This window comes from Sebastes fasciatus, chromosome 22, assembly GCF_043250625.1.
Source record: "Sebastes fasciatus isolate fSebFas1 chromosome 22, fSebFas1.pri, whole genome shotgun sequence".
Lineage (NCBI taxonomy): Eukaryota > Metazoa > Chordata > Actinopteri > Perciformes > Sebastidae > Sebastes > Sebastes fasciatus.
The window spans coordinates 9,547,160-9,571,749 of record NC_133816.1 but is presented as its reverse complement, the minus strand read 5'-3'; the positions used below and the strand labels follow the sequence as shown (position 1 = coordinate 9,571,749).

The following is a 24,590-nucleotide window of genomic DNA, read 5'->3' as shown; positions in this document are numbered from 1 at the left end:
GCTTAAAACGTAACATACTAAGTTATCCCTGCTTAAAACGTAACATACTAAGTTATCTCTGCTTAAAACGTAACATACTAAGTTATCTCTGCTTAACACCTCACATACTAAGTTATCTCTGCTTAAAACGTAACATACTAAGTTATCTCTGCTTAACATGATAATTGCACTGCAAACTTCAGCTGATTAGTGCAAACAACTGATTTGATTTAGTAATGACACCGTTTCTTATGAAACATAAAAGAATAAGTAATGACCACTTAAAAGTTTAATTCAAATACAAATCTGGGTTTACAGTGTGAGCTCTTGATTCTCAGTTCTTTCTATTGAAGTACATGAAACCCAGAGAGCAGCAACAGCACCTGCATGGATCAGCAGCTGTTCCTGATCGCAGCAGAAGGTGGCAGCATATATGTACAGTAACATCAGACATCCAAATTACTTTGTGTGCGTGTCTGTCTGTGAGAGAGAGAGAGTGAGAGAGAGAGAGAGAGAGAGACAGAGAGAGAGGTTGATGGTATTGAGTCAGTCTTCAGTGTGACAGCAGTGAGAGAGGATCATGCGGCGGACAAACTTTCTTTCCGATCAACTCCACTGCTATCATCATCATCACCATCATCATCATCCTCCTCATCACCACCAACTAGACCCAGCAGCTGAGGAATAATGTCAGCCAACAACAACACGACGACCGAGGTGAGAGACTACACCTGCGTGCGCTTCTACGTCTCCACCGTGTCCTTCTCGGTGCTCCTCTTCTTCAACCTCGTCATCAACTGGACCATAGTCCGCGTGGAGCAGCTCCGCAGTCACGCCCGCTTCGTGCTCGTCTTCCACCTGCTGGCGTCCGCCCTGGTTCACCTGGGCATGCGCAGCGTCTTCTACTACCACCAGCTCTACCACCTGGACGCGCGGCCGCTGACCAGGTCCGCGTGCCTCGCCATGATCACCGTGTTGATCAGCAGCGCGTCCAACATCCTGCTGACGCTCACGGTCATGGCGCTGGACCGATACTGCGCCGTGTGCCACCCGATGCGCTACACCACGGCCGCCTCCACATCTGGGCGCTGGGCTTGGTTGCTAGGTGCGCTCACCTGGCTGGTTGCTTTGGTGATTGCGCTAAGCCTCCTCCTCCCTCAAGAGGAGTATAACGGGATGTGTGGAGGGGAGCAGCTGAAGAAAGGCGAGCTGCAGAAGGTGTTGTTCATCGGTGTGTGCACCTTGGTGATACTGTACAGCTACGTGAGGATCCTGGTGGAAGGACGGAGGTTAGGGGTGGTGAACCGGCGCAACCGAGCCGGCTGTAGGACCATCCTGCTCCACGGTACCCAGCTGGCGGTTTACCTGCTGCCTAACTTTGTGAACTTCATGCTCTCGATGCTTAGCAACCAGTCGCTCATCCAGCCGGACACTAAAGAGATGGCAGCCGTGGTGATCTTCGCGTTCTTCAGCTTGGCTCAGTGCGTTGCTCCGGTGGTTTACGGTTTGCGTACAGAGGAGCTGATGGAGCAGCTGAGTTACAGGTTCCCCTGCTGCTCCCGGTACCTGAAGAGCGTCCTCGGATGGACTGTGCACAACAACTGGCCACACACGCAACAACACATCACAAGGTATGTTCCAAAATAAATAAAAGCGGTGGTAATAAAAACAGTAACACTAATAGCAGAAACATAGAAAGACACAGTAAAAGCAGCAACAAAAAAAATATATATATATATATATCGAAAAAAAATATAGAAATAAAAAATATAGAAACAGAAATAGAAAAATATAGAAATAAAAAATTAAAATATAGAAACAAAAAATAAAAAATTAGAAACAAAAACTTAAAATATAGAAAGAAAAAGAAAAATATAGAAAGAAAAAGAAAAAAAAATGTAATATAATATTACGACTTTTTTTTCTCTTAAACTTGTGACCTTATTTTCATAATATTACGATTTTTTTCTTGTAAACTAATACATTTATTCTAATAATATTACGACTTTATTCTCACAATATTTTGAATTTATTCTCGAAATCTAAGATTATTTTTTTTTCCTCAAAGTGGTCCTAATACTTCGTCGTACCGTCGTTCATTAGACCTACAACAATGATAAATAAAAATGAAAATGTAAACAAAAAACAGTTATTCATTTCCACTAATTAAAAAAAAAAAAAAGAATCCACAGGGAGCCACTGGAGAGGAGCTGAAGAGCCCCATGTGGCTCTGGAGCCGCAGGTTGCTGACCCCTGCAATAGATGCATCCAGTTTTTAATTAGTTTTTACTTTAAATCCATGCAGAAATCATGGTGCCATTTCTCATTTATTATGCAACCTTTATACAGCGTCTATAGAATGATGAGAGCAAGTTTTGTGTTGCAAGGCTGTGAAAAAAATCGGGCTGATGAGTCATTAAATGCTCTCACTTTTCTAATTAGTCATCAAGTCTGTTAAAGATGACCCTTTTCTCAGGCTAAGTGTCATCAACCAGAGTGATTTTTCACAACCTGGCAACCCAAAATGAGTTATCTGGCTTATAAGTGATGAATAAAACACCAGAAAGTGGAATCATAGTGGGATTCATGTCAAAACATGTTTCTTTACAGATTCATGTATGTGGACATTTGCATATATGGAAAGAAAATTATACCAGTGGAGAAAAATATCTGAAATTTCCACCCCTAATAACAATAAGCAGTAAACCACATGATAGTACTTTGTTCTTGTGCTCACTATATTCAATTTACTGTTTGATAAACCTGCATGTCTGTTATCCACAATCCAAACACACCTACACATTCGTTTATAGAGAAACAGACACTTTCCTGTCTGAAATTAGATAGTTAAATGCTATGCTGATCACACTTATTATACAGGAATATAGTTCCATATTTTGGGAAATACTCTCTCCGGCTCCTGACTGTAGCTTCATATTTAACGTACAGACATAAGAGTGTTACAAAACAAAGCAAATAAGCGTGGGCTATTTCCCAAAATATGAAACTAAAGGACAATATTAGACTACACAGGAAACACAGTACCGTGCTGTACATACTTTAGATGTTTAATTTGTTTCTACAGTAGGCCTATTATTGTTTTTTATGAACTAAAACATTTCTCAAATCTAAGATTTAAAAAATACATTATGAAATTTTTGTCCAGATACTTAAGTAGGTCTCCCTTAGAGCTTGAGATCCATAAACTTGAGTTGTTTGTTTTGTTTCTGTATTTTTATTTTCTGGTTTCTATATTTTTGTTTCTATATTTTAAGTTTTTGTTTCTAATTTTTATTTTGTTTCTATGTTTTTATTTTTTGTTTCTATATATATATTTTTTTCTATATTTTTATTTCTTTGTTTCTATATTTTTTTATTTCTGTTTCTATATTTTTTATTTTTCGTTTCTATATTTTTTAATTTGTTTTCAATATATTTTTTATTTTTTTGCTGATTTTACTGTGTTTTTCTATGTTTCTGCTATGAGTTTTACTGTTTTTATTACCACTGCTTTTGTTTATTTGTTTTAATCTTAACTACAAGGGTAGCCTCGTATCATCATTCTGATTCTGTTTTAAACTTAATTGGCCTGTCCTTTACTAAAAATAATAAACATTTGATAACCAGAAAGATGTAACCACATTATGTAAAATATAAGTGCTGAATGCAACAGCAAAAACATGGGAAATCTAAAAGTGATCTTTGAAGGAGGGGGATTAATAGCAAGATAAGGTCACCTGATTGAAAGAAACGTGTGAAACTTGTTGGTGCATATGGATCGATATCACTATGACTATTGCTACAATATGACTAATTAGATTGACATTTGTTGCCTGATTTAAGGATGAAACCACAGTAAAATAATTCCCTTGTGAGTGTTTTGGAAATTTGAGCGTGTTAAGACATTCCACCACAATCCCCGCTGAACCTAAAGTGTTATTTCAGGTTCTTTTTCCTCTCTTTTTATCCCCCTCAGGGAGCGAACGCTGACAGCGCAGACGATCATCTCCCTGCAGGTCTCGCAAGTCCCAGAGGAGGAGGAGGAAACACGGCCAATGTCAGTCAGGCGTTCCTCACATGACTCAGAATCATGTCAAGGCGATACGGACAATGACTGATGCGGGGAAAAGCAGGTCAATATTTACACAGAATATTTGGATAACAGCTCAAGTCTTAAAGGGAACTAAAGGAACCGCCTGGAACATAATGATCCTATAAGGTGTCTTCCCTCTGGATGTGCATCATGGTCACGCCAACATCAGCACGTCGCTCTATTTGTGACCTTTTTGTCAGGAGAGCACACATGCAGATTCACATTGGAGCTGGAGTACGGTGGAAGAAGAAGTGGACAGTTCTCTTGTTGTACATTTTTCCTGGATGGTCCAGGGATTTAAACCTCAAGTCTTCAGGTCACAAGTCTCTGACCTCAAGGCCACAAACAGCCCAGCATTTGGGATTCAAATGACTGGGATAGAGGATAAACACATCGTCTGGTGAATGTTGTTCCCATGTGTTCTTAACCTTGTGGATATTAAATATTAAATAATTTATTCCAAAAAACGTATTTTGTGAGGTCACAGTGATCTTGATCTTTGTCCACCAAATTCGTATCAGTTCATCCTTGAGTCCAAGAGGGCGTTTGTGCCAAATCTGAAGAAATTCCCTCCAGGCGTTCCTGAGGTATTATGTTCATGAGAATGGGACGTACGGACGGAAGGACAACCCGAAAACATAATGCCTCGGCTATCAATATCAGCGATACCTGCCCTGGTATTACTTGGTATCGGATCAAAACCAAGCTAAGCTTAGCTTAAAGGGAAAAAGTTGCCACCTTTTATGTGGACGTCCAATCAGTGTTGATGGTAAACGTAGTCCATTGGAGCAATAATTCCTCAGTGCGTGCTATATTGACCAAGAAAGCTGAGTTTGCTGCTACTGTTGTTCTTCCTGCATCAAATGCTGTCATTTGGCGTGTGATAGGGACGTAGTCGGAGGAAAGGAAGAACTACAGGCTGGTATTTCAGCTTAGATTTCTAGTCTCCGTCCCTGGGTAGCCAGGGGACACACATACTCTAGATGCCGCTAAAAAAAAATGTCCTTGTTCCATTTACTTGTATTGCAAACTAGTTACGTTTCCAAATGCAAAAACGGCGTCCCAAAATATGAGTGCAGAGGATGTCATGGACGAGGACACATTTGAACTTGTTTTGGCTGACTTATTCAAGCCAGAGTATACGACCAAAGAAATGCAGGGCTGCATTAGCCGTGCAAGAGGATATGGCCAGCGGGAACCCTCCAGGTGCCAGAAGCTCGCACACAATGCATCCTGGTACATGTAGGCACTGCCAGCACGGCTCCGCAAGCAGGAGAACTCAGCTCTCTGGGTCAATACAGTAGGATAAGAACAGGAATTTATTGCTTCAATGGACTACATTTACCAACAACACTGATTGGACATCCACATAGAAGGTGGAGAGTTTTCCCTTTTAAAGAAGCAGGAAACAGCTCGTTTAAAAAGCAGGAAACTTATTTAAAGGGACTGTTTGTAACTTCTTAAACGTATACAGTAAATCACTGCGGGTCGGTGTCCCATGCGCGCTCGCGTGTGGCTACGCTGTTCAGACTCAGACTCCGACTCCAACACAAACTACAGGGAAGCACCAAAACCGCAAAGTTCTATCTAGTGAAGCCCGTCTTGCAAAACAGTGTTGGCCGCGGTCGGAGGACGCGGGTGAGACCATAGCTTTGGTCTCCAGGGCCGGAGTCTCTGCTCCTCTGCCTGCCTGCCTGCCTTCACTCACAGCTCGCTCCACCTCACGTTCATGCGCGCACACTACACTGCAGAAGAGTTAGTTTAGCTTTGAGAATATCTAGTGAATGTACAGTGGACTTTGGTGCAGAAATAACTGCTTCAGCTCCTCCAGACCAACAGAGGTTTCCCGTGTCTTGTGAAGTGACGGGGCTCTGCAGCAAGTTACTCTATCGTCTCTGACCGGGTGCCGGTGTCTCCCTCCGGCCGCGGTCGGGAGGCTGAAGCAGGAAAAGCCAACACTAGGATCAGCATTGATTCATGGAGAGACCTTCGTCTGGTCAGCTAACATTACTGCCAAGCAGGTGAAATATAGAGTGATATTGTGGTTTTAGCTGACGTGTGTCGCCTCACTGTTTTGACGGATGCTTTAACGGATGGTTAACGGAAACCCCATGAGAATGATAGCGTTATCCATCTTCTCATCTAGCTAACTATCGGCATTTACATGACTAAACATATTTCCCAAAATGCAAAAACTATTCCTAAAATGATAGTAATAATAACTTTCTCAAAGCAATGCTGGCTCTTGCTTTAAACTTCCATTTAACCACTAAATAAATGATATAATCAGTGGGAAGTGTTTGTAGGCAAAGCGAGACTGTCGGTTTGGTCGACCTGTTGCATAGTTGCCGCTAAGCTTGTCAGTTAGTTTTTAGTCAGACGGAGGAAAACATGTGGGGAAATTCTCAACATTTTAACCACAGGGCTCGTGAGGCGCTGGCTCATCTTTCGGTCTCGCACCCACGGCAGCAACACTTGTCAAGTCAGTGTTTTTTCAAAAGCGGCACATAAGCACTAGCAGCTTTCTGGTGGCAAAGCTCTCACTGACTTTCCTGTAAGTGTTAATACTCTGGAAGAGAGCCGCGGAAGTGAAAGCACTGTTGCAGGTTGTTATGAATACAACAGAAACAGGAAGTGAAGTTTGGCGGAAAGGGGAGTGAAAATGCTTCGATGGGATTTTTTTTTTTTGCTGAGCTTCAATATTTAATTGGGGTTTTTTTTTTTTTTACAAGTTACATGAGATTATACAAGAAGAAACCAGAAAAAAAAGTCAGAGTAGTTTGGCTTGTTAAAGGCTACTTTCATAGATATGGTGACTGAATATTAAGAGAATCTGGACTTTACAGAACAGTTGTATTGAGACTCTATACAGGCCTAAAAAAAGGTGTGGTTAATGACAGAAAAATGTCAGCAGAAATAAATTAAACTGATTCGTCGCTCTCACCAGTGCAAGCCAAGACAGATAAATACACCGACAGATGAATAGATAGTTTATTTATTTAATCCAATAGAAACGTGTGTTAAACCAAAAAGCTCAAAAGATCTGCTTAAACACCGACTGGCATGTGATCACGTCGTGTTCAGACAAAAGATTACGAAGTTAAAAGCAGTATTGTTCGTCAAGAGTTATAGAGAGGCGAGTGTGCAGACCTAATTTAAGCCCTATGCATGCTTTGACACAGCAGATTAAAACACCACCAAATGCATTTACTGTACAAGGTACCAGGTATACAGACCGACAGTTCATTTTCTATATTACAGTTAATGATGCCTGCTACCTTTAGCTGAGAAAATAAACTTGCACTTTGGACGGCCACTAGTAAAGAATGAACCTGCGCTTTAAAAAAAAAAAAAAAATCTGTTTAACTAACGTCACAACAGGAACTTCCAACAGCACCAGCCAACCGGTTTCTAAGGCATTTTTCTCCTGACATTAATGTTTCTGTGATGAGCACTGAGTAACATGCAGAAAGGCATTAAAGAACATAAACACCACACCATTACTGTATATACATTTTGATCACGTGGTATATATATAAGTGTATAAATCCAAGAGGAAAGCATTCACCTTTGTGTATAAATTAAAACCCACTAAAAACAGATTAGTTCAAACCTCCGAACTGGCCTCTTTACCTCAAAGATGCATCGACGTATTTCTTTTTCCCCATCAAAAATAACACCACAACCTAATGTTTCACCAGATTAAATGATGAGATCATTCAACCAGATAGTTATGAAGGCTGAGATACAAAGTAAATGCCGCATTTAAAAGCTCCACGCACACATCGGAGGACATTCAGTCAGCAGCTGCTTTACAGTACATGCGCATCAGGGCTGAATCATTTGTGGAAATATAGATTTTTCTGTCCTATTGATTCATTTTGATAAATTCTTATGTCATATAGATTAAAAATCCAGCTCAAATTGAGACCTCCAGACCATATTCTAGAGGTCTTGAGTCTGAATTAAATAAATACGGGGCGCTGTAGCTCAGTGGGTAGAGCGGGGTTGGCGGTTCGATCCCCGGCTCCTACTGCGTCCTTGAGTGAGACTTTGACCCGTGACAGAAAAACAGTTTAACAAAGACACCCAAATTGATTGTCATCGCGATAACACCGTGCGACGGAACAAAAAGTTTCGGATTCCTGTGTAAAAACCGTGAATCATTCAGCCCCGAGTGCAACAAAGAAGATACGTGGGTACCGATGTGTGATGGAGCAATTGTGATGATAATAAATGTTGTTTAAGTGTGAGAGGACTTGGCTTACATGACCCTGTACCTGGTGAGAGATGCAGAAGAGTGAAACTAAAAAACTAAAAAACGGACGTGAAGATACTGGTGGCGTGGTGCGTTTAGAAACCCAGAGGGTGAGGAGCCACCACTCCTCCGGTCTCCACCACGGCAGCAGAGATGGCCCGCATGTTCTTGAAGAGCTGTCTGGACTGACTGGAGCGCAGAGACTTGACGTCTTTCATGATCCTGTCGTACGCCTGAGGGACGAAGGGAGCGTTAAATCAAGGTAAATCGCTTCATCTCCAAAAATTGATGAATAAAATTTAGCTGCTGCATTTCAAAAAACTTGAGACAAACATTGACAGTGTGGAATAAAATCATCCAAAAAAACAAACGTTGAATCTGGTAAACTAATGGATGTTCATGACACCAAACCATTTCGAGAAGTTAAGTGTGGAAGTATTTTGTAATCAAGACTGGCTGGATAAGCTGACGGTTTGCTGACTTTGTAAAATGCATTAGCTTGTCATCCAGGTGAGGCAACAGAGGCACCGCAAATGAACAGGATGTCAATTCTACAACCTAGTTTAGGATTACGCTACACGGGTTGTGTTTTAATTAATAAATAATGAATTATATGTTAGTTCGAATTCGTTCAAACTTGACTTTTTGGGAAAGTGACAGCTGCACACTGACTGAAGCTGCACCTTAGTGTTGCACGGTATACCGATACTAGAAAGGTATCGCAATGCCCTGCTGTTAAAAACGGTACTATACCCCATTTTATTAGTACTGGTACTCTAAGAATGACAGTGTTTTAATAAGAGCAGTAAGCTACTTCCTAGGAGTTCCCACGCAGTGTGTGTGTGTGTTTACAGTGCTCTCTCTACTCTAGGCAGGCAACTGGAGCCTTGGAAACCCCTCGCCGCATGCAGTACCACTCTCCGCCTGAACTGTTACTGATGTGCTTCAGTGAAAAATTAAGGGAATATGTCTGGCAATATTATCCACATTATTGTGAATTTTCTATCTGAATCGTCCCCTCTGTGAAAATAGAATGATTTAGAGTAGCATTACATTATATTAATATTAATAGAGCTTTAGGATATAAGCTTATTATGAGGCTTTATGCTTTTTTGTTTTACATTTACAGTAAAATACTCAATTTATCTTAAATTATGAGCTCATCAAACAGACATTTTTGTCAGCGTTTCTGGCTTTGACTGTAGGATCTTACCTCCACACACCAGGTCTCACACAGCATCTTCTCGTGCTGAGCTGAGGCGCTGCCCTGACTCAGAGAGCGTGAAGCTCTGCAGAGAGGGGGAAAAAAAAAACACACAAAAGGTCTCTTTAGGCTGCGTAGGAGTTTCTAGGTGGAATAAAAGTAGACCAGAGAGAAGGTGGGTGGGAGAGTGAAGCGAGAGAGGGGGTGAAATGGGGACAGAGAAAAAGAGATATGAGAGAGAGACAGAAATTGTTATTGTCTATTGTCTTGTCTGCGTACCTGGAGAGGACCACCACCATGGCGTAGAGGTCGATGGCGCCGTCTGCGACTATCTTCAGGACAAACTGTTCATCTGAAACAATAAATCAAGTTAAAGAATAAGATTTGTTTTTCTCCAAGAAGCATTCCCACCGTCTGAAATGACTACCTCTTGCACCAGTTTTTTTTTTCTTACACCCACAGGGTTTTTTCACACACACACACACACACACACACACACACACACACACACACACTTACCAATGATCTTCTTGCCGTGTTTGATCAGCAGCTCCTCGACGACCGCTCCGAACTGTTCGATGGCTTTAGTGGTCTAGAAATCAAATGTGAATCAATAATTAAAGTGGCAGTAGGCAGTATATTTTTGGCATCATTGGGCAAAAAAATCCATAATAACCTTTCAGCATATTGTAATTCAAGTGTTCTGAGAGAAAACTAGACTTCTGCTCCTCCTTTTTTCAGGTTACCTGTTTCATGTACTACTTTCACGATATAGCGAGCATTTTATAAAAAGAACTTTTTCTAATCATATTTGCTCCAATCTCGCCTACTTCAGCTTTAAAAGGCAACAAAGCAGAAAAATCCCATATGCCACCCTACAATGTAAAATGTATTACACAGAAGAAAGGTTTAACGCACCAGTTCACCGCTCTGTGCCAGCTCAGGATGTACAGTTCCCTGCAGTGTCAGACCTGTGCTCAAACCTGCCTTCCTAAAAAAAACACAACAGAAGAAGACAGTGTTATATGAAACATCGCTGAGGAAGCACAAATACACTGGAACTGTTCTGCAACAGTACTTTCACTTCACAGTGAAAGTTTAAGGAGGAAATAGATAAAAAAAAAAAAAAGTACATTTAATTCCTGGAGATGTGACATTTGTATTAATAGACAGGATAACTCCTATCAGCTGATGCGCTAACGAATTAGCCGTTTCTGCTCGGGCGTCAGCTGCAACTGCAAAGTGACGTAATGAAGGATGGAATTGAAACACTTAAAATCAATATATTGCATCATGTGTTGTGCAGGTATTGCCCGGGAAGTCCCCCGCCCACCATCAACTACAGCAGTTTAGCACTTCCTGTCCCCCAGGCATGAGAAGACAGACAAGAGTGTGAAGTGAGTGAGAGATTCAACCTTTTGGCTCTCTTGGTGAGTTCTCCTGCGAGCATCCCGGCGTTGCCGATGGGGTTCTTCAGGGCCTTCTGTAAGCTCTTCAACTGGTTACCGGCATTCTGCGGGGACACGCATGATTTATCAATCACTACTGCTTTTCTTAATCAGGTTCTTACTACAAGGGATGACTAGGAAACACACATGAACACACTGTTCTCTGCCAACAGTTTGAGTCATTTCACATGAGAGATTTCTCCATTTCTTTTCTTCTCTGTGCTCTTCTCACCAGTTTAAAGTGTGATTACTGAGACTGCACCAATCAGGATTCAGCACAACATTTTAATGAGATTGTGATGACAGTTGGTGGTTGTTTGGTAACCGTCCAATCTGATAAAACCTAAACAGTCGTGATGAAGCAGATTACCTGAGGTTTTGGCTGCTGAATTCTTCTACCAAAAGATGTTTTCTTTTACTTTGAGTGTGGCTTATTGTACTCATAAATATCTGATGTACCAGAACAACTCTGGGTATTCCCAGAAACATCAAGACTTTTCTCTGTTTTAGGATGCTTCTTCGTTCACCTGGAGGCGTGCGTTAAAAACAGTTTTCTTCAAGAATTCAAGGTAACACATGCGGTGAGTAATTGATACACAAATGGTGATATTGTGGGTGAAGTATTCCTCTGAAAAGACAAAGAGATCAACAGGGCACTGAGTGTTTAGAAACACAGGCGTAACCCCGATCCTTTGTGTAAAATAAGTATAAGGAAGTTGCTTCATGATCACCCATTGGTAAAGCTACAAGACTACATGACAAGAAGCAAGCAGAAATCACTTCCTCTCTACAGAACATCTGTACTTTTCCACACAGACATTATCAGATCACCGAGTCAGCCAAGTCTGAGAACAAAATTATACAACAAAGAGGTTTAATTTTTACCTGGAAGCCGTTGAGGGCCACGAAGAGCCTCAGGATGTCGTTGGTGCCCTCGAAGATTCGGAAAATTCTCAGATCCCTCATCACTCTCTCCACTCCAGAGTCCTGCGGAAACGGACACAGAAAGATGACAACCTTCAACTTGTACTCTGAGTATTGGCTATTTTCTTTTTCAACTAAATCCTACCCAGAATTAAGCTGCAACAATCACATATGACCCATCATTTACTACTACGAATGCACGGAATTGAACTTTGATCGTGAAATCTTTGATGATGCCTCACGTTTGTATTTGCATATTGCACCCAACACGAGGCTGTTATTTATCATATCTTACACATACAAGACATTTTGATGTCTAGCACAAGTTAAAATTAGGTAGTGAGAACAATCTGCAAACAGGAACAGATACCGTGTATATTCATTTCTGTGTTTCTGAATTCTGCATGTGCATGTTACGGTTCATATTTTTAGGGACTGGACGGTGTACACACTAATGGAAATGTACAGAGCGCCACTTCTGACTTGACTTCCTTGGTAGAATGAAACCGTGAGTCAAAATGTGCACCGTGAGCAGAACTAATCACAGTCTGGTGATGGAGGATTTCCCCCCTCTTCCATTTAGACAGCTCATACCCAACAACTAATTTCACAAGTTGTAGAAACACGAAGGGGTGTATTTATTTGGGGGTTTTTTTATTATTAAAAAGGATTTTATTGTGAAGGACGTGGGGCGTCGTCCTCCCTGTTTTGTTTTGTTTTGTTTGAGGGGTAAAAGGGACAAATAAAGGAAATGGATCATTATGTGAGCTGTTGCTGCGTTATATCTACATGCTTTCCAATAAGAATATTATAAAAAAAATAGAAACACAAAGGGTACTGAAACACATATAATAAGTGTATTTGTGAAGCTAAAATGTTCAAATTCTGTCGAGACTTTTAGTCAACTCTGTAGGAATTTATGAGATTGTAGATTGTACTATTAAACTAAATTGCTTTGAATCGTACAGGTTATTTTGTCCATCCTGTGTCAGTGCTCGAGTACAATTTGTACCAAGATTGCCACCTCTGCAGTTAGCGGTTTAAAATGTGAACTTTCCACTGTATTGAGAGGCTGGCAAAGCAGCTCGGCTGCTAGAGAGGCGGCCTATTGCATCACCTGGTTCGCTATTTTTTTCAAAGCAGCATTATTGTTATACAACTTCACTTCGCCCCCACATCTTCAGCTACATTGTACCGTCTATTCTTGAAGAAACCATAATTGTGGTATCTGTGTTTTTCAGAGCGTGAGCTCTGGCATGCAACAGCTAACAAGACCACACTGGGAAAGTGTACGTGACTTCTGCCTCAGCTACACAAATAAATGTGTAGTGGTTGTTTGAAGCTTAGAGACCTCTTATTGCTGCTCTAATTTCATCATTGCTGATGAGCTGATAAAAATAAATAAATAAATAAATGTTTCTACTGAGCTACTGTTGCAGAGCTAATGTAGAAATGATCTGTTAAGAACATATGATGAGTTCAAAAACAGTTCCTGGTATTATCTATTAAAAAAAAGGAACTAAGACCTCAGAAATGAACTGGAAACTAAAAGTCCATTTTGCACATTGCCATGAAGACTAGGTCAAATTGGCTGATATCGCCAAATTCACACCAGAGCAGTAAACACATCATGGGACTACTGTGATATGTTGACCTATATTACACCTCAAAAAAGGGGAACATACGTCCCACCCGCAGAAAAATGTAATTATTGCGATGAGCCGCACTCCGCCGGTGCCTGGTGTGAATTCGGCGTAACAGATTAATAAACAACTGTTTGGATGGATGTTTCAAAGGTGGAGCAGTATGCTCCTCAATGTAGAAAAGGAGGAACAGAAGACTGAAAACACCAAGTCATCTGCATAGTGTAATTTATTTATACTTTAGTATATAACAAAGTTACGTTTTGTTTCTCTTGTTTACTTGTTCGCTCTCAATTGTTGCTCCTTAACCACTAAAACTTACAACGCTGGCTGATTGTGTGAATGAAAGCTGTACAAGTTGTAGCCAGCTTCATGTTTGCGTTTGACCAGTGAACAGTGTAAGCACCACAACCTATGCCTTAATAGTTTGGGTCCAGCAACTATGGCCAAGGAACTATTTAGACCCTAGTTCTTGTGGTCAAAACACAAGTTAAGTTACTAAGTTTCTAAAATGGTTCTTGGAAACATTCCTGCAGTGAAAATGGGCTATTCTATACACAGAGAGGGATTTTTTGGTGACAGGGAGTAAAGTCCAGGAACTATTGAGGCCCAAGTCAAGTTTATTAGTTCCCTTCTGGAAAAGTTCCTGGCTCTTCTCTATACAAAGGAGGTACTTTCTGGGGGTAGGACGTATGGTGCAGACTATTTTGACCTTTGTCCCACCAGTCAAAACTCAGGTCAAGTTTCCTAAAAAGTTCCTAGGTTGTGGAAAAAGGGCTAAAATGTTGCAGGGTACTCTTTCATCCCTGCTTATAGCTTCTCACCAAAAACAAATTTAACATTTCTACTACTACATTGTGAACTACTTGTTTTATTAACCTGTTGTGTGTGTGTGTTTGCCTTTTGAAACTGTAAGTACTGTTTTCAACAGGCTCTAAAATGTCCCATGCAGCTTCTCATTGGTCCCCGGGGTTTGTATGTAACAGGAAGTGGTCTGAGCACTCACCTTCATGTAACCCATGCCGCCCATCACTTGAATGCATTCGTCAGTCACGTTCCAAGCTGCTTCCTGTCACAATTAAAACAACAAACACACGGAGGCTATTGAGAAATACACAATCAAAAAATCATCTTAATTCAGCAAACAAGCCTAGAGACGTCTGACTCCTCTATATACCACCCCGAGTCTTCAGTCTTCCACAGAAAGAGGAACATCAGAAATATTTGGAAAGAGGTGTTGCCTTCCCCAGAAGAAGTAATTAATAACAATATACACAAAAGTGGAAACAAAAGATTGCATACTTTTCTAAAAGCTGTTGTAAGAGGCAATTATGCAATCATGTCAGCCAGGCATTATGGGAAATATTAGCTCCTCTGGTATGCATGTTTAACCAATGAAAGTGTTGATTAAAATCTTACAGAGGCAAAGATCTTGCTGATGGCAGCTTCTATCTGGAATTCAGACGCTCCGCTGTCCATGTTGCCGCTGATCATGTAGGCCATAGACTGCAAAAACGACACAAAAGAAGTAATGTCAGCATGAGTTTATGACATCTTGTTCAGGTTGAAGTTGTTCAGCACCAGTACACAATAACACAAAGTGTAAAAGTGGTTTAATACGTTGAGAATTTGTGCTCAAAACATCTTTGCTCGGTAAATTAAGTTTGTTTTGTAGGCTTTGCGCTACATATAAACCAGTAAGATGGCACAATAATTAAGAGAAGTAAGTCAATAGTGTGTGTATTGTGCTGCCGTTAAACAGGAAATAACTATACTTGATGTTGCTAGATACTGGCAGTATTCAGTTCAACGCCGCTTTTATAAGAATCGGCATCAGACAGCTTGTGTAGAAAGTGAATCACACTTTGATGTAGAAAAATTCACTGTTATGTCCTCGGACCTCAGTGACGTATTGCAGCATGGTCATGCGAGCGATCTTCTCCTGGATGGCTCCGTAGGTGTGGATCTTGCTCCCAAACTGGGTTCTGTTGGCTGCATGGTCCACCTGATGAAAAAAGAGGAAAACGACGGTCACTATCGCACCTTGATTTGTAGCCACAGGCTGTGTGTTGTAACAGCATTAAAAAAAGACAGACGCTTCCTCATACTTTCAAGACTTTTAGCAGCCTATTTTGGGGGTGAAAAATGTTGATGACGTTTCGTTTTTGTGCATAAAGAGGAAGTTTGGTTCGGCTGCCGGCGAGCATCAATCTTGTGGCGAGCTGCAAAACTGGTGGCACTGAGGAAGGAGCTCAGCGTGACCACACAGTTGGTTGCGAAGAACATGCCACAAGGTCTGAATATAAACAACTGAAGTGAAAGTAACTTATAAACATGTGGTATAAACATGTGGCATAAACATGTGGCATAAACATGTGGCATAAACATGTGGCATAAACATGTGGTATAAACATGTGGCATAAACATGTGGCATAAACATGTGGTATGAACATGTGGCATAAACATGTGGTATGAACACTGCTATATAAAAGATAAGTAGGGCTCTTAGTCGATTAGTCGACTAACTGGTTGTTTTGGTCAACTCAGATTTCTTTAGTTGATTATTTGTTTTTTACCATTGGAAAATAACCTATAAATAACACATTTTCCCCTTTCTTTTAGTGTAAAGAAGTACAATGGTTTAATGAGCAATCCATTTACAAAACAGATGAGGAACAGCCCGAGGTGTCTCGCTGATCTCTCTGCTGCGACTAAAAACTGACTGTTGTTTCCTCAAACCTGCCAACAATTAATTTATCTTCTCTGTTCTCAGTTGTCCTTGCAAAACATATTTCACCATGATGAGTCTGATACCCACCAAGCACACTGGCTTCCTATTTACCTCTGTGAAGAAATAGGAAGTAGGTTAAACTCGACACTCTGTGTCCACTTTTCTCCTTTTTGACAACGTCATTTTCCTTCGTCAGCTCCTGCATGAACGTAATAAGGTACAGGCATGTGACACACATCCACCTACGCTGGACGTGTGTCACATGCCTGTACCTTATTACGTGGGATCTATAATAGCGTATCCAGAGTAGGGCCTGCTACTCTTATTAGGACAACACCAGCCCCAGTGGACAAATAGGAATAGAGGTGCATTTTATTGAAAAATTGGAATTAATGACTTCTCTGCAATTTTCACACTTTGCAAAATCATCCAGTTCTGGCCCTCGGGCCGTATGTTTGACGCTGCTGTTTTACATGATTGTAAATGGAATCTTTTTATGTTTTCACACTGTTGGTCGGAAAAGAGAAGCAATTAGAAGCCTACTGTACAGCTCTGGGAAAGGTATCAATACAAATGTACTTTCTGTACTTGCACAGCAAAGAGAGGATTGTTTTCTGAGTTTGCATTTTTAGTCACATTAACACGTTAATGATAGCTGATTACTAATTTTGTCACTCCTGTTGAAATCTTAAAAATGTAACAGCAGTCAACAACAATTAAAGTTTGGGCCAGATGTTTGCAGTGTCCATCAAAAAAAATAAAATAAACTGCTTGATATTTTTTTCTGATGATGCAACTATCAAACTATCCATGTTTCTCAGCATGAGGCAGTTAAACCATCCCTGCTGTGTCCTACATTAAACTACTGCTTTTGTAACACTATCAGAACAACAAGTTGAATACTAAGAGTTCAAAATGAACACATTTAGGAGAGTACTCCTTTACGTACTTTTCAGAAAAACCTCATTCCAAAGTATGTGTTTGGTTACACAGTCAGTCAAAAACACTATGAATGTTTGAGAAAAACAACAGACGTGACCAGAGCACGTTTGACTCTTCAGCGTCTGTAACCACAGCAGGAAGTTGCATAGCAGAAACAGGCCATAGTGAACTACAAGAAGGGGTATTTCCCACAAACCCACAACAAACGAAATACAAAAGCAAGTGCAGGTGTGACATCGACAATACAAAAGTAAAAGCATTGCAGCAGAGGGGAAACACGACAACACATATAGAGACATAAAGCTGTAAGTTGAAGCTATAGCTCGTCCTCTACAGTAACACCACTTCCCTTCCCGTCTACATTTATGGTGCTAAAGGTACTCACAGCTTTGTTGATGACTCCCTTCATGGTGCCGGAGAGGGCGGCCGCCATGCCGAAGCGCCCGTTATTCAGGATGTTCATGGCCACCTTGAAACCTTCGCCCACCTCGCCCAGCAAGCAGTCAGCCGGCACGCGGACATTGTCGAAATAAACCTCGGCTGTGTTGGACGCCTTGATGCCCATTTTCTTCTCTGGAGGGCCACTGGGATTAAGAGGATGGGTGATTGTAAAGGGGAAATAAAAAATTAAAAAAAGAGATTTCATGTGACCGGAAAGAGAGAAAAAACATATTCCAACCTCTAAAAGGGATAGTTTGGGTGTTTTGAAGTGGGGTTGTATGAGGTACTTATCCATAGTCAGTGTTGGTGGATTTGATGAGAGCATATATGGATACAACAGCTTCAGTTCCCCGTCTGAAAGGGATGTCTGACGGCAATGTAAAGCCATGAAAATATTCTAAATATAGCGTACATTTAAACGGATATTGACTTTTTTAGGTGGGCCTTTCTTTTAAGTGGCTATAATATGTTTTGCTGCTGGCCCCATCCACAGCAGTACATTGCTTTGCTTCCGTGCGGTGGCTCCTGTCTGCTTCTCCAAACTGGGGGCGTGCCGACCGTCATCTACTGTAGGTAATACACTGACTATAGATAAGTACTTCATACAACCCCACATCAAAACACCCAAACTATCCCTTTAACATAAAAAACATTAAATCGTGTCACGGTGTTTAGTGATAAACTGTCAATAATGTAAAGAAAAGGTGTTCTCACTCACTGTGTCACTCCTCCAAAGCTCTTCTCCACGATGAAGGCTGAGATCTTGTCCTTCATCTCCCCAGTCTTGGGATCTTTCACGGCCGTCTTGGCGAACACTGTGAAGATCTCAGCCAGACCTCCATTGCTGACAAGAGAAAAAGGAAATCAGCTTTGAGCCATTACATTGTGTTACTGGACAAATTGCACAATGCCGCCTCCTTGTGGTGAAAGAAAGGAAGAATTCTGATGACTGTGTCCTCACCTGATCCAGATCTTGCTTCCACTGACGGTGAAGTACTGTCCACAGGCGGACTGAACAGCTGTGGTCTTGATGGAGGCGGCATCTGAACCACTGGCTGGTTCGGTTAGGCAGAAGGCGGCTACATACTCACCTGGAGGACAAACACAGACAACAGAAATGATTCAGCAGCTCTACATTCTGCCTTCATCAGATTATGTTCCTTCTCAATTAGAGCTGTCAAAGTGTGTTTTAGCGCCACTAATTTCTTTAACGCAGAAATGAAACTTGCAATTTTTTGGTTGTAGCGGGCTCAGTTTTAAAGCTAGAGTGAAGATGGAATCCATGGTACCAACCATGTCATACTAGCTTCCTAATGAGGTTAAATAACGCTCCAAACTTAAACTACATTTTGGCGAGGAAAAACTGTCCATTTTCAAAGGGGTCCTTTGACCTCTGACCTCAAGATATGTGAATGAAAATGGGTTCTATGGGTAACCACAAGTCTCTCCTTTACAGACATGCCCACTTTATGATAATCACATGCAGTTTTGGGTCAAGTCATAGTCAAGTCAGCACACTGACACACTGACAGCTGTTGTTGCCTGTTGGGCTGCAGTTTGAAATGTTATGATTTGAGCATATTTTTAATGCTAAATGCAGTACCTGTGAGGGTTTCTGGACAATATTTGTCATTGTTTTGTGTTGTTAATTGATTTCCAATAATACATATATACATACATTTTCATAAAGCAAGCATATTTGCCCACTCCCATGTTGATAAGAGTATTAAATACTTGACAAATCTCCCTTTAAGGTACATTTTGAACAGATAAAAAGAATGTGCGATTAAATTCAACATTTTAAACCATTGACAGCCCTATACTCAATACATTGAAAATGTGTTTTCTACATGAATATGAAACAAAAAGGTGCAGGAGGAGTACATGTGTAGTCTAGTCTTCTTACCTGTGGCAAGCTTAGGCAGGTACTTCTCCTTCTGGGCTGGATTCCCAAAAAGCAGAATGCCTTTGAAGCCAATGGACTGGTGGGCACCCAGAGTGATGCCAACGCCGAGGTCATAAGTGCCAACGATCTCAACCAGCCGGGCGTACTGTAAGATGGACGTCATCACGTTAGACTCATTGCACTCGCCTGTTTGACACAATTATCCACTATGCAATGTTTACTATTAAATATACATGAATGTAATCAAGCAGGAGTACCTGTGTGTTTGAGAGGCCGAGGCCGCCCAGGTCAGCTGGCACCTGCAGGCCAAAGGCACCCATCTCCTTCAGGCCCTGCATGGTGTGATCTTCAACCTTCTCCAACGCGTCGTTCTTGGCGGCATCATTCACCTCCTGCCCAACAGGAAGCAGAACACATGGAGGATGAGGAGGCGCGAGCTATGAGGGATTAATCCAAGAGCTCAAAAGAGATTTGAAATTACCTCGAAAAATTTGCCGACAGGCCCCACGAGCTCTCGCAGAAACTGCTCCTGCTCCTCATTCATGACTGCGGCACACACAAGAGTTACTTCACTACTACAACTCTTTTGATTTTGACAGATATGAACATAATCTCCTCCAATTTACCTGAGGGGTAGGGAAACACCTGGGCGGTGGCGATCTGCCCTTTGAATATGTTGACAGCAAATGATTTGGATTCCTGTGGTAAGTCAAACATAGTAAAGCTTGTAAAGCAAACACAGACAGACAAATGTTTAGTTAAAGATATTTTTAGATGTAGATTTTTTTAGTAACTGTTGTTATGTAACTGTTGTTTATCTTGGATGTTTAACAAAGGTGTCGGATGCAAACATTAGCGATATTCTCTAGCCCGCAGTCTTTCCTGCATTTGTTGGTGCCTTGCTGCATTTTGTGGCACGGTAATAATAACCGATTACTAATTTTGCCGTCGTGGATTTGACGTGACATCCACAAGCATGTAAACTAAACATGGTCCCATTCATAAACAAAACTGCTTCACAGCGCTACAAGAGGGCTAAAACTCCACAAGGTACCTTTAATTCTTAAGGTGTGTTAACTAGATTGATACAGTTGATGTTTAAAAGCCATTTTATAAAACATAGAAGAATAATAATAACATGATCTCAAATATAATAATTACATAATAACAGTAATATAGAATTAACATACTGCAGCAACTGTCTTCTTATCCACTTTAGTGGCAGCTTCACTGCCGACTGCTGCCGTCTTCTCCAGCACCGCCTGAAGAGAAAGAGCAAAGCAGATTGACGAGAGGAAAGGATGAGCTAGGGCTGAACAACATTATTCTCACTTTCATTGAAAAATACATTCAAATGAATCATAGTGTATTTTTTTTTTTTTTTCAAAACACAAAAAGATTTTTTCTTAAGTCTGTAGAATACGATTTGTAGGCCGGTGTTACACCGAAATGTGTAACCGCAGAGAGCCAGAAACACAATGGCGTCACCGTTTCGGACGGCTGTTGTGACCGAAAATGTGACCCACTGTACCAGTATAATAAGTGAGGCAAATATGTGACAGAAAACACATAAAACTACATTGTTAAAAAGGCGTAAACTGTATCTGCAAGACACTAAAGTTTAAATAAAATTGAGTGCAAAAACATATTGCTAAAAATGGCAACACGGCTGGGACAAAATCTCATCTCAAATTATGTGATTCTAATACATAGAATGACAGCATGCTGTTTGGCGTTGTTAATACATTCAGTGATCAGAATCCAGCGCTGTGAGCCAAAGAAAGTTTTTCCAGTTTGCATCAGCTTGGTAAGATGCCCCGAGGACTGATCTCTAGCTCTAAATGGGTGAAAGTTGATGCCAAGGGCACATCAGTCAGCTGAGTCACCAAGCAGCAGGAGTACTGTGCATACACAGTACATACTATTCAAATAGAGAATGATAGGGTAATGATAGGAATTATTACAGGGCTGCTGTATTGCATTTTATTGTACAGATAATAAACGGGTACCTCAGAGTGAACCTGTAATATCACTGTGTTTATGAAAGTAAGTCAAATATAATATACCTGAGTGAGTGGATGAGTATCACAATATATTCCTTACTCAATACAGCCTGTGTGCGCCCAGGAAAAAAAGCATTTAAGCTCATATCAAAGCTACAAATCGATCTCTGAGCTCTACCCGTTACTGCTCCATATAGAAATGGAGCCCATTGAGAAACGATTCATTACTTTGACTGAAATAATTCAGCATCATTTCAGTCATAGTAAGATTTGAATGAGAGGCAAATTGGGTTGTAAGTTGGCAGTTATCGCACCGCGTACGTTTGCTTATCTACAGTATTGAAAAAAACTGACATAAGTGTGTGTGTGAGTTAACGATACAGACAGGAGCAGCCTGACTACTAATACTTATAATAATAACAGTGTAATACTGTATACCGTGATGACGTAAAACCGTGATACCTTCTAAGACGGTTATTGTACCGCTAAACGCTCATATAACCCTAGAGCCGAAATTCTTGCTATTTCTGCTGCCAAATAACGGAACGAGAATGAAATTTGATTTTGGCTCATACTGTATATACCAACCAAGCTGCTAAGCTTCACATAAAAAAAGCTTTATTTCTAGGAATATGACATCACCGGAAAAAATAAGCAAAAAATACCAGCTGTGTACCACTCTGTAAATACGTAAGTTACAAATGTCATGTGGCCCATAAATCCACAGGAAGCAATCTGCAAATACACAAATATCATTCCACGTGTAGAAATAGATGCACAAATGTGTAGATATCACTTTACATGTAAACCTTAAAATACGTATTTACAGAGTGAGTTATGTGTATTTGCAAATCGCCCTGTATTTTTGTGAATGTGACTTTACACAACACCAATACAAAAATACATGTTTGTGGATAGTGAAATATCTGCAGATCATGGTACACATTTGTGGAATGTCTTCTGTGGGTTACAACTAATAAAGTCCAATAAAAACTTCCATACAGATCCTAATATTCTGATTGCATAAAAAAGAAAAAAAAAATGTTTTACTCAGATGATACATATGGCAGTGTGTTCTTTATACTATGACAGTTTTCCTAAAATCAGATTTTTTTAAAAAGCGCAATATATTGCCTTGCTTACAGTTTCGCAATATATTGAATCGTAACCCCTGTATCGTGATACGTATTGTATCGCCAGATTCTTGCCAATACACAGCCCTAGTGTTTAAAAACCTAAAGTGTTCAACATAGATTTCAGTGGTGGCAGACAAAAAAATTGTGTGGCCAGTAGAAATGTTCAGTGACCTGCCACAGTGGCACGTAAGGAAAAAACTTAATTTTACACCCTGCATACAGGTACAGAACATCTGTTACCACACCCACATGAGTTGAACATTTATGCTTGTAAAGACTAAATAACTCTAGACCAATGATGTGTTACATATTTTCTGATAATATATGCAGCAGTGAGAAGCACAACATGGCCTGAACCCTGATGGTCTGGACAACAGCAGTGTCACCCACATTCATGGTGTCACCTTTATGACTGAGTCATGTGACCAGTGAACTTTCCCCCACTTCCAGTGTGAGGTGGTGCCAGCCAACGTTATATCAGCCTACTGCATTATAGGCCAAAACAAGGACATTAAACTAAGATATCATAAAACCCCAGCATGCAACAAACATATCTGACAAAGTGGAAGTAAAATATCTATTATAATGCAGGCTAATGTTATTGTAACGTTTACCTCTGCTGCTTGGCTTGCATAGAGACGGGTGTTTTGCACAGCAATGACAGCTCCGGCATGACGCTGACCTCTGTAGTGCAGACAAGACAAGAAATGAAAGGTGACTTAATGGTTATTACGTCATCTACGTAAAGAGACGACAGGTTTAATCAATAGCTTTGATTGTTAGTTACGTACCCAGATAACAACACGGGAGGAATCCGGAGAATGGAGCCGCACAGTGCGGAAGACTGGCTCACCTTACGAAGCAGCATCTTTTGTTCTAAAGGAAGAAATAACACCGTATTTAACTAAATAACACACTTAGCAAACTAGACGGTAACCAGGCAGGTTAGCTCACGGTTACGTAGCAACGGCGGCTAATTTAGCAACCTAGCAGCTACGTAACGATTTGTTTTGTAACTTGGCTAATCTTTGACTAAAAAGCAGGAAAACCCCAATTCAAATAGTTGTATTCTTTCTATCTAAAATGAACATACATTTATAGTACACACCGATACAAGTTATATTAGGACACGTCCTCTGCGTCCGTCCAGTAGCCGACTGTTCCTTCAAATGACACAGTTTTCCTTTTCGGAGCAGGAGGTGTCTAAAAGGCAACCCGCAAATTGCGAAATCCGAGCTGAAGTCTCCAAGAACTCTCGCGAGACTCGCTGTCTTTACCTTACCTAACCTTAACTATTCGAGGTCAATGCCTAAACCTTAAGTATTCGAGATGCGTGCCTAACCTTAAGTATTCGAGATGCGTGCCTAACCTTAAGTATTCGAGATGAGTGCCTAACCTTAACTATTCAAGATCAATGCATAACCTTAACCATCTCGCGAGAGTTTCCCCCAACTCGCGGGTTACCTTCTAGACACGAACCCTTCGGAGCACGGCTCGCTGGGAAATGTCTGCTCGCGGTGCTTCATGGGATATGTAGGTTTACAGTAGGAAGTGTTATCTAAGCAGCAGAAACTACATTTAAAAAAATATCTAATATATATATATATATATATATATATATATATATATATATACAAAAATTGGAACAACATTAAAATATATGAATATAGTAAAAAAAAAAAAAAAAACTTTTTTTTGCAATCAAGCTTTTAGCATGTTTGTGTCATAGATATAGCCTAAAACAGCCTTTCTCAGCCATCCTCAGAGAAAACCAAACATTGACATTACAGACTCAGTATATTCAGTAAAAGTAGCAACACTGTACCATAAAAAAAAACGCAGTGTGTCAGTTATCGTTGATGCAATAACATGCAAGCAGTAC

General features: G+C 40.7%; 2 protein-coding genes across 3 annotated transcripts; one reads left to right on the top strand and one right to left on the bottom strand.

Moving 5' to 3' along the window:
- The first annotated feature begins 338 nt into the window (after positions 1-338).
- On the top strand, positions 339-4,541 carry LOC141760989 (olfactory receptor 2A25). 2 transcript variants are annotated; one of them, XM_074624136.1, is made up of 3 exons: positions 339-457; positions 697-1,610; positions 3,956-4,541. In XM_074624136.1, the coding sequence occupies exons 1-3, from the start codon at positions 413-415 to the stop codon at positions 4,095-4,097; spliced, it is 1,101 nt and encodes a 366-aa protein (XP_074480237.1). In that variant the 5' UTR covers positions 339-412; the 3' UTR covers positions 4,098-4,541. The 2 variants fall into 2 exon arrangements, with proteins under 2 accessions (XP_074480237.1, XP_074480238.1); XM_074624137.1 differs by lacking the exon at positions 339-457 and having other exon boundaries at positions 517-1,610.
- A 2,508-nt stretch (positions 4,542-7,049) lies between these two features.
- acadvl (acyl-CoA dehydrogenase very long chain) lies at positions 7,050-24,064 on the bottom strand. The gene is made up of 21 exons (XM_074624135.1): positions 23,817-24,064; positions 23,500-23,584; positions 23,323-23,392; positions 20,760-20,831; positions 20,196-20,268; positions 20,051-20,115; positions 19,827-19,961; positions 19,570-19,714; positions 18,625-18,754; positions 18,382-18,507; positions 17,608-17,806; positions 15,450-15,554; positions 14,969-15,055; positions 14,556-14,618; positions 11,868-11,969; positions 10,950-11,047; positions 10,453-10,525; positions 10,054-10,126; positions 9,814-9,886; positions 9,544-9,619; positions 7,050-8,563 (listed from the first exon to the last, which is right to left on the bottom strand). Exons 2-21 carry the CDS (start codon positions 23,574-23,576, stop codon positions 8,426-8,428), a joined length of 1,980 nt encoding a protein of 659 aa, XP_074480236.1. The 5' UTR covers positions 23,577-23,584; positions 23,817-24,064; the 3' UTR covers positions 7,050-8,425.
- Positions 24,065-24,590: the final 526 nt, after the last annotated feature.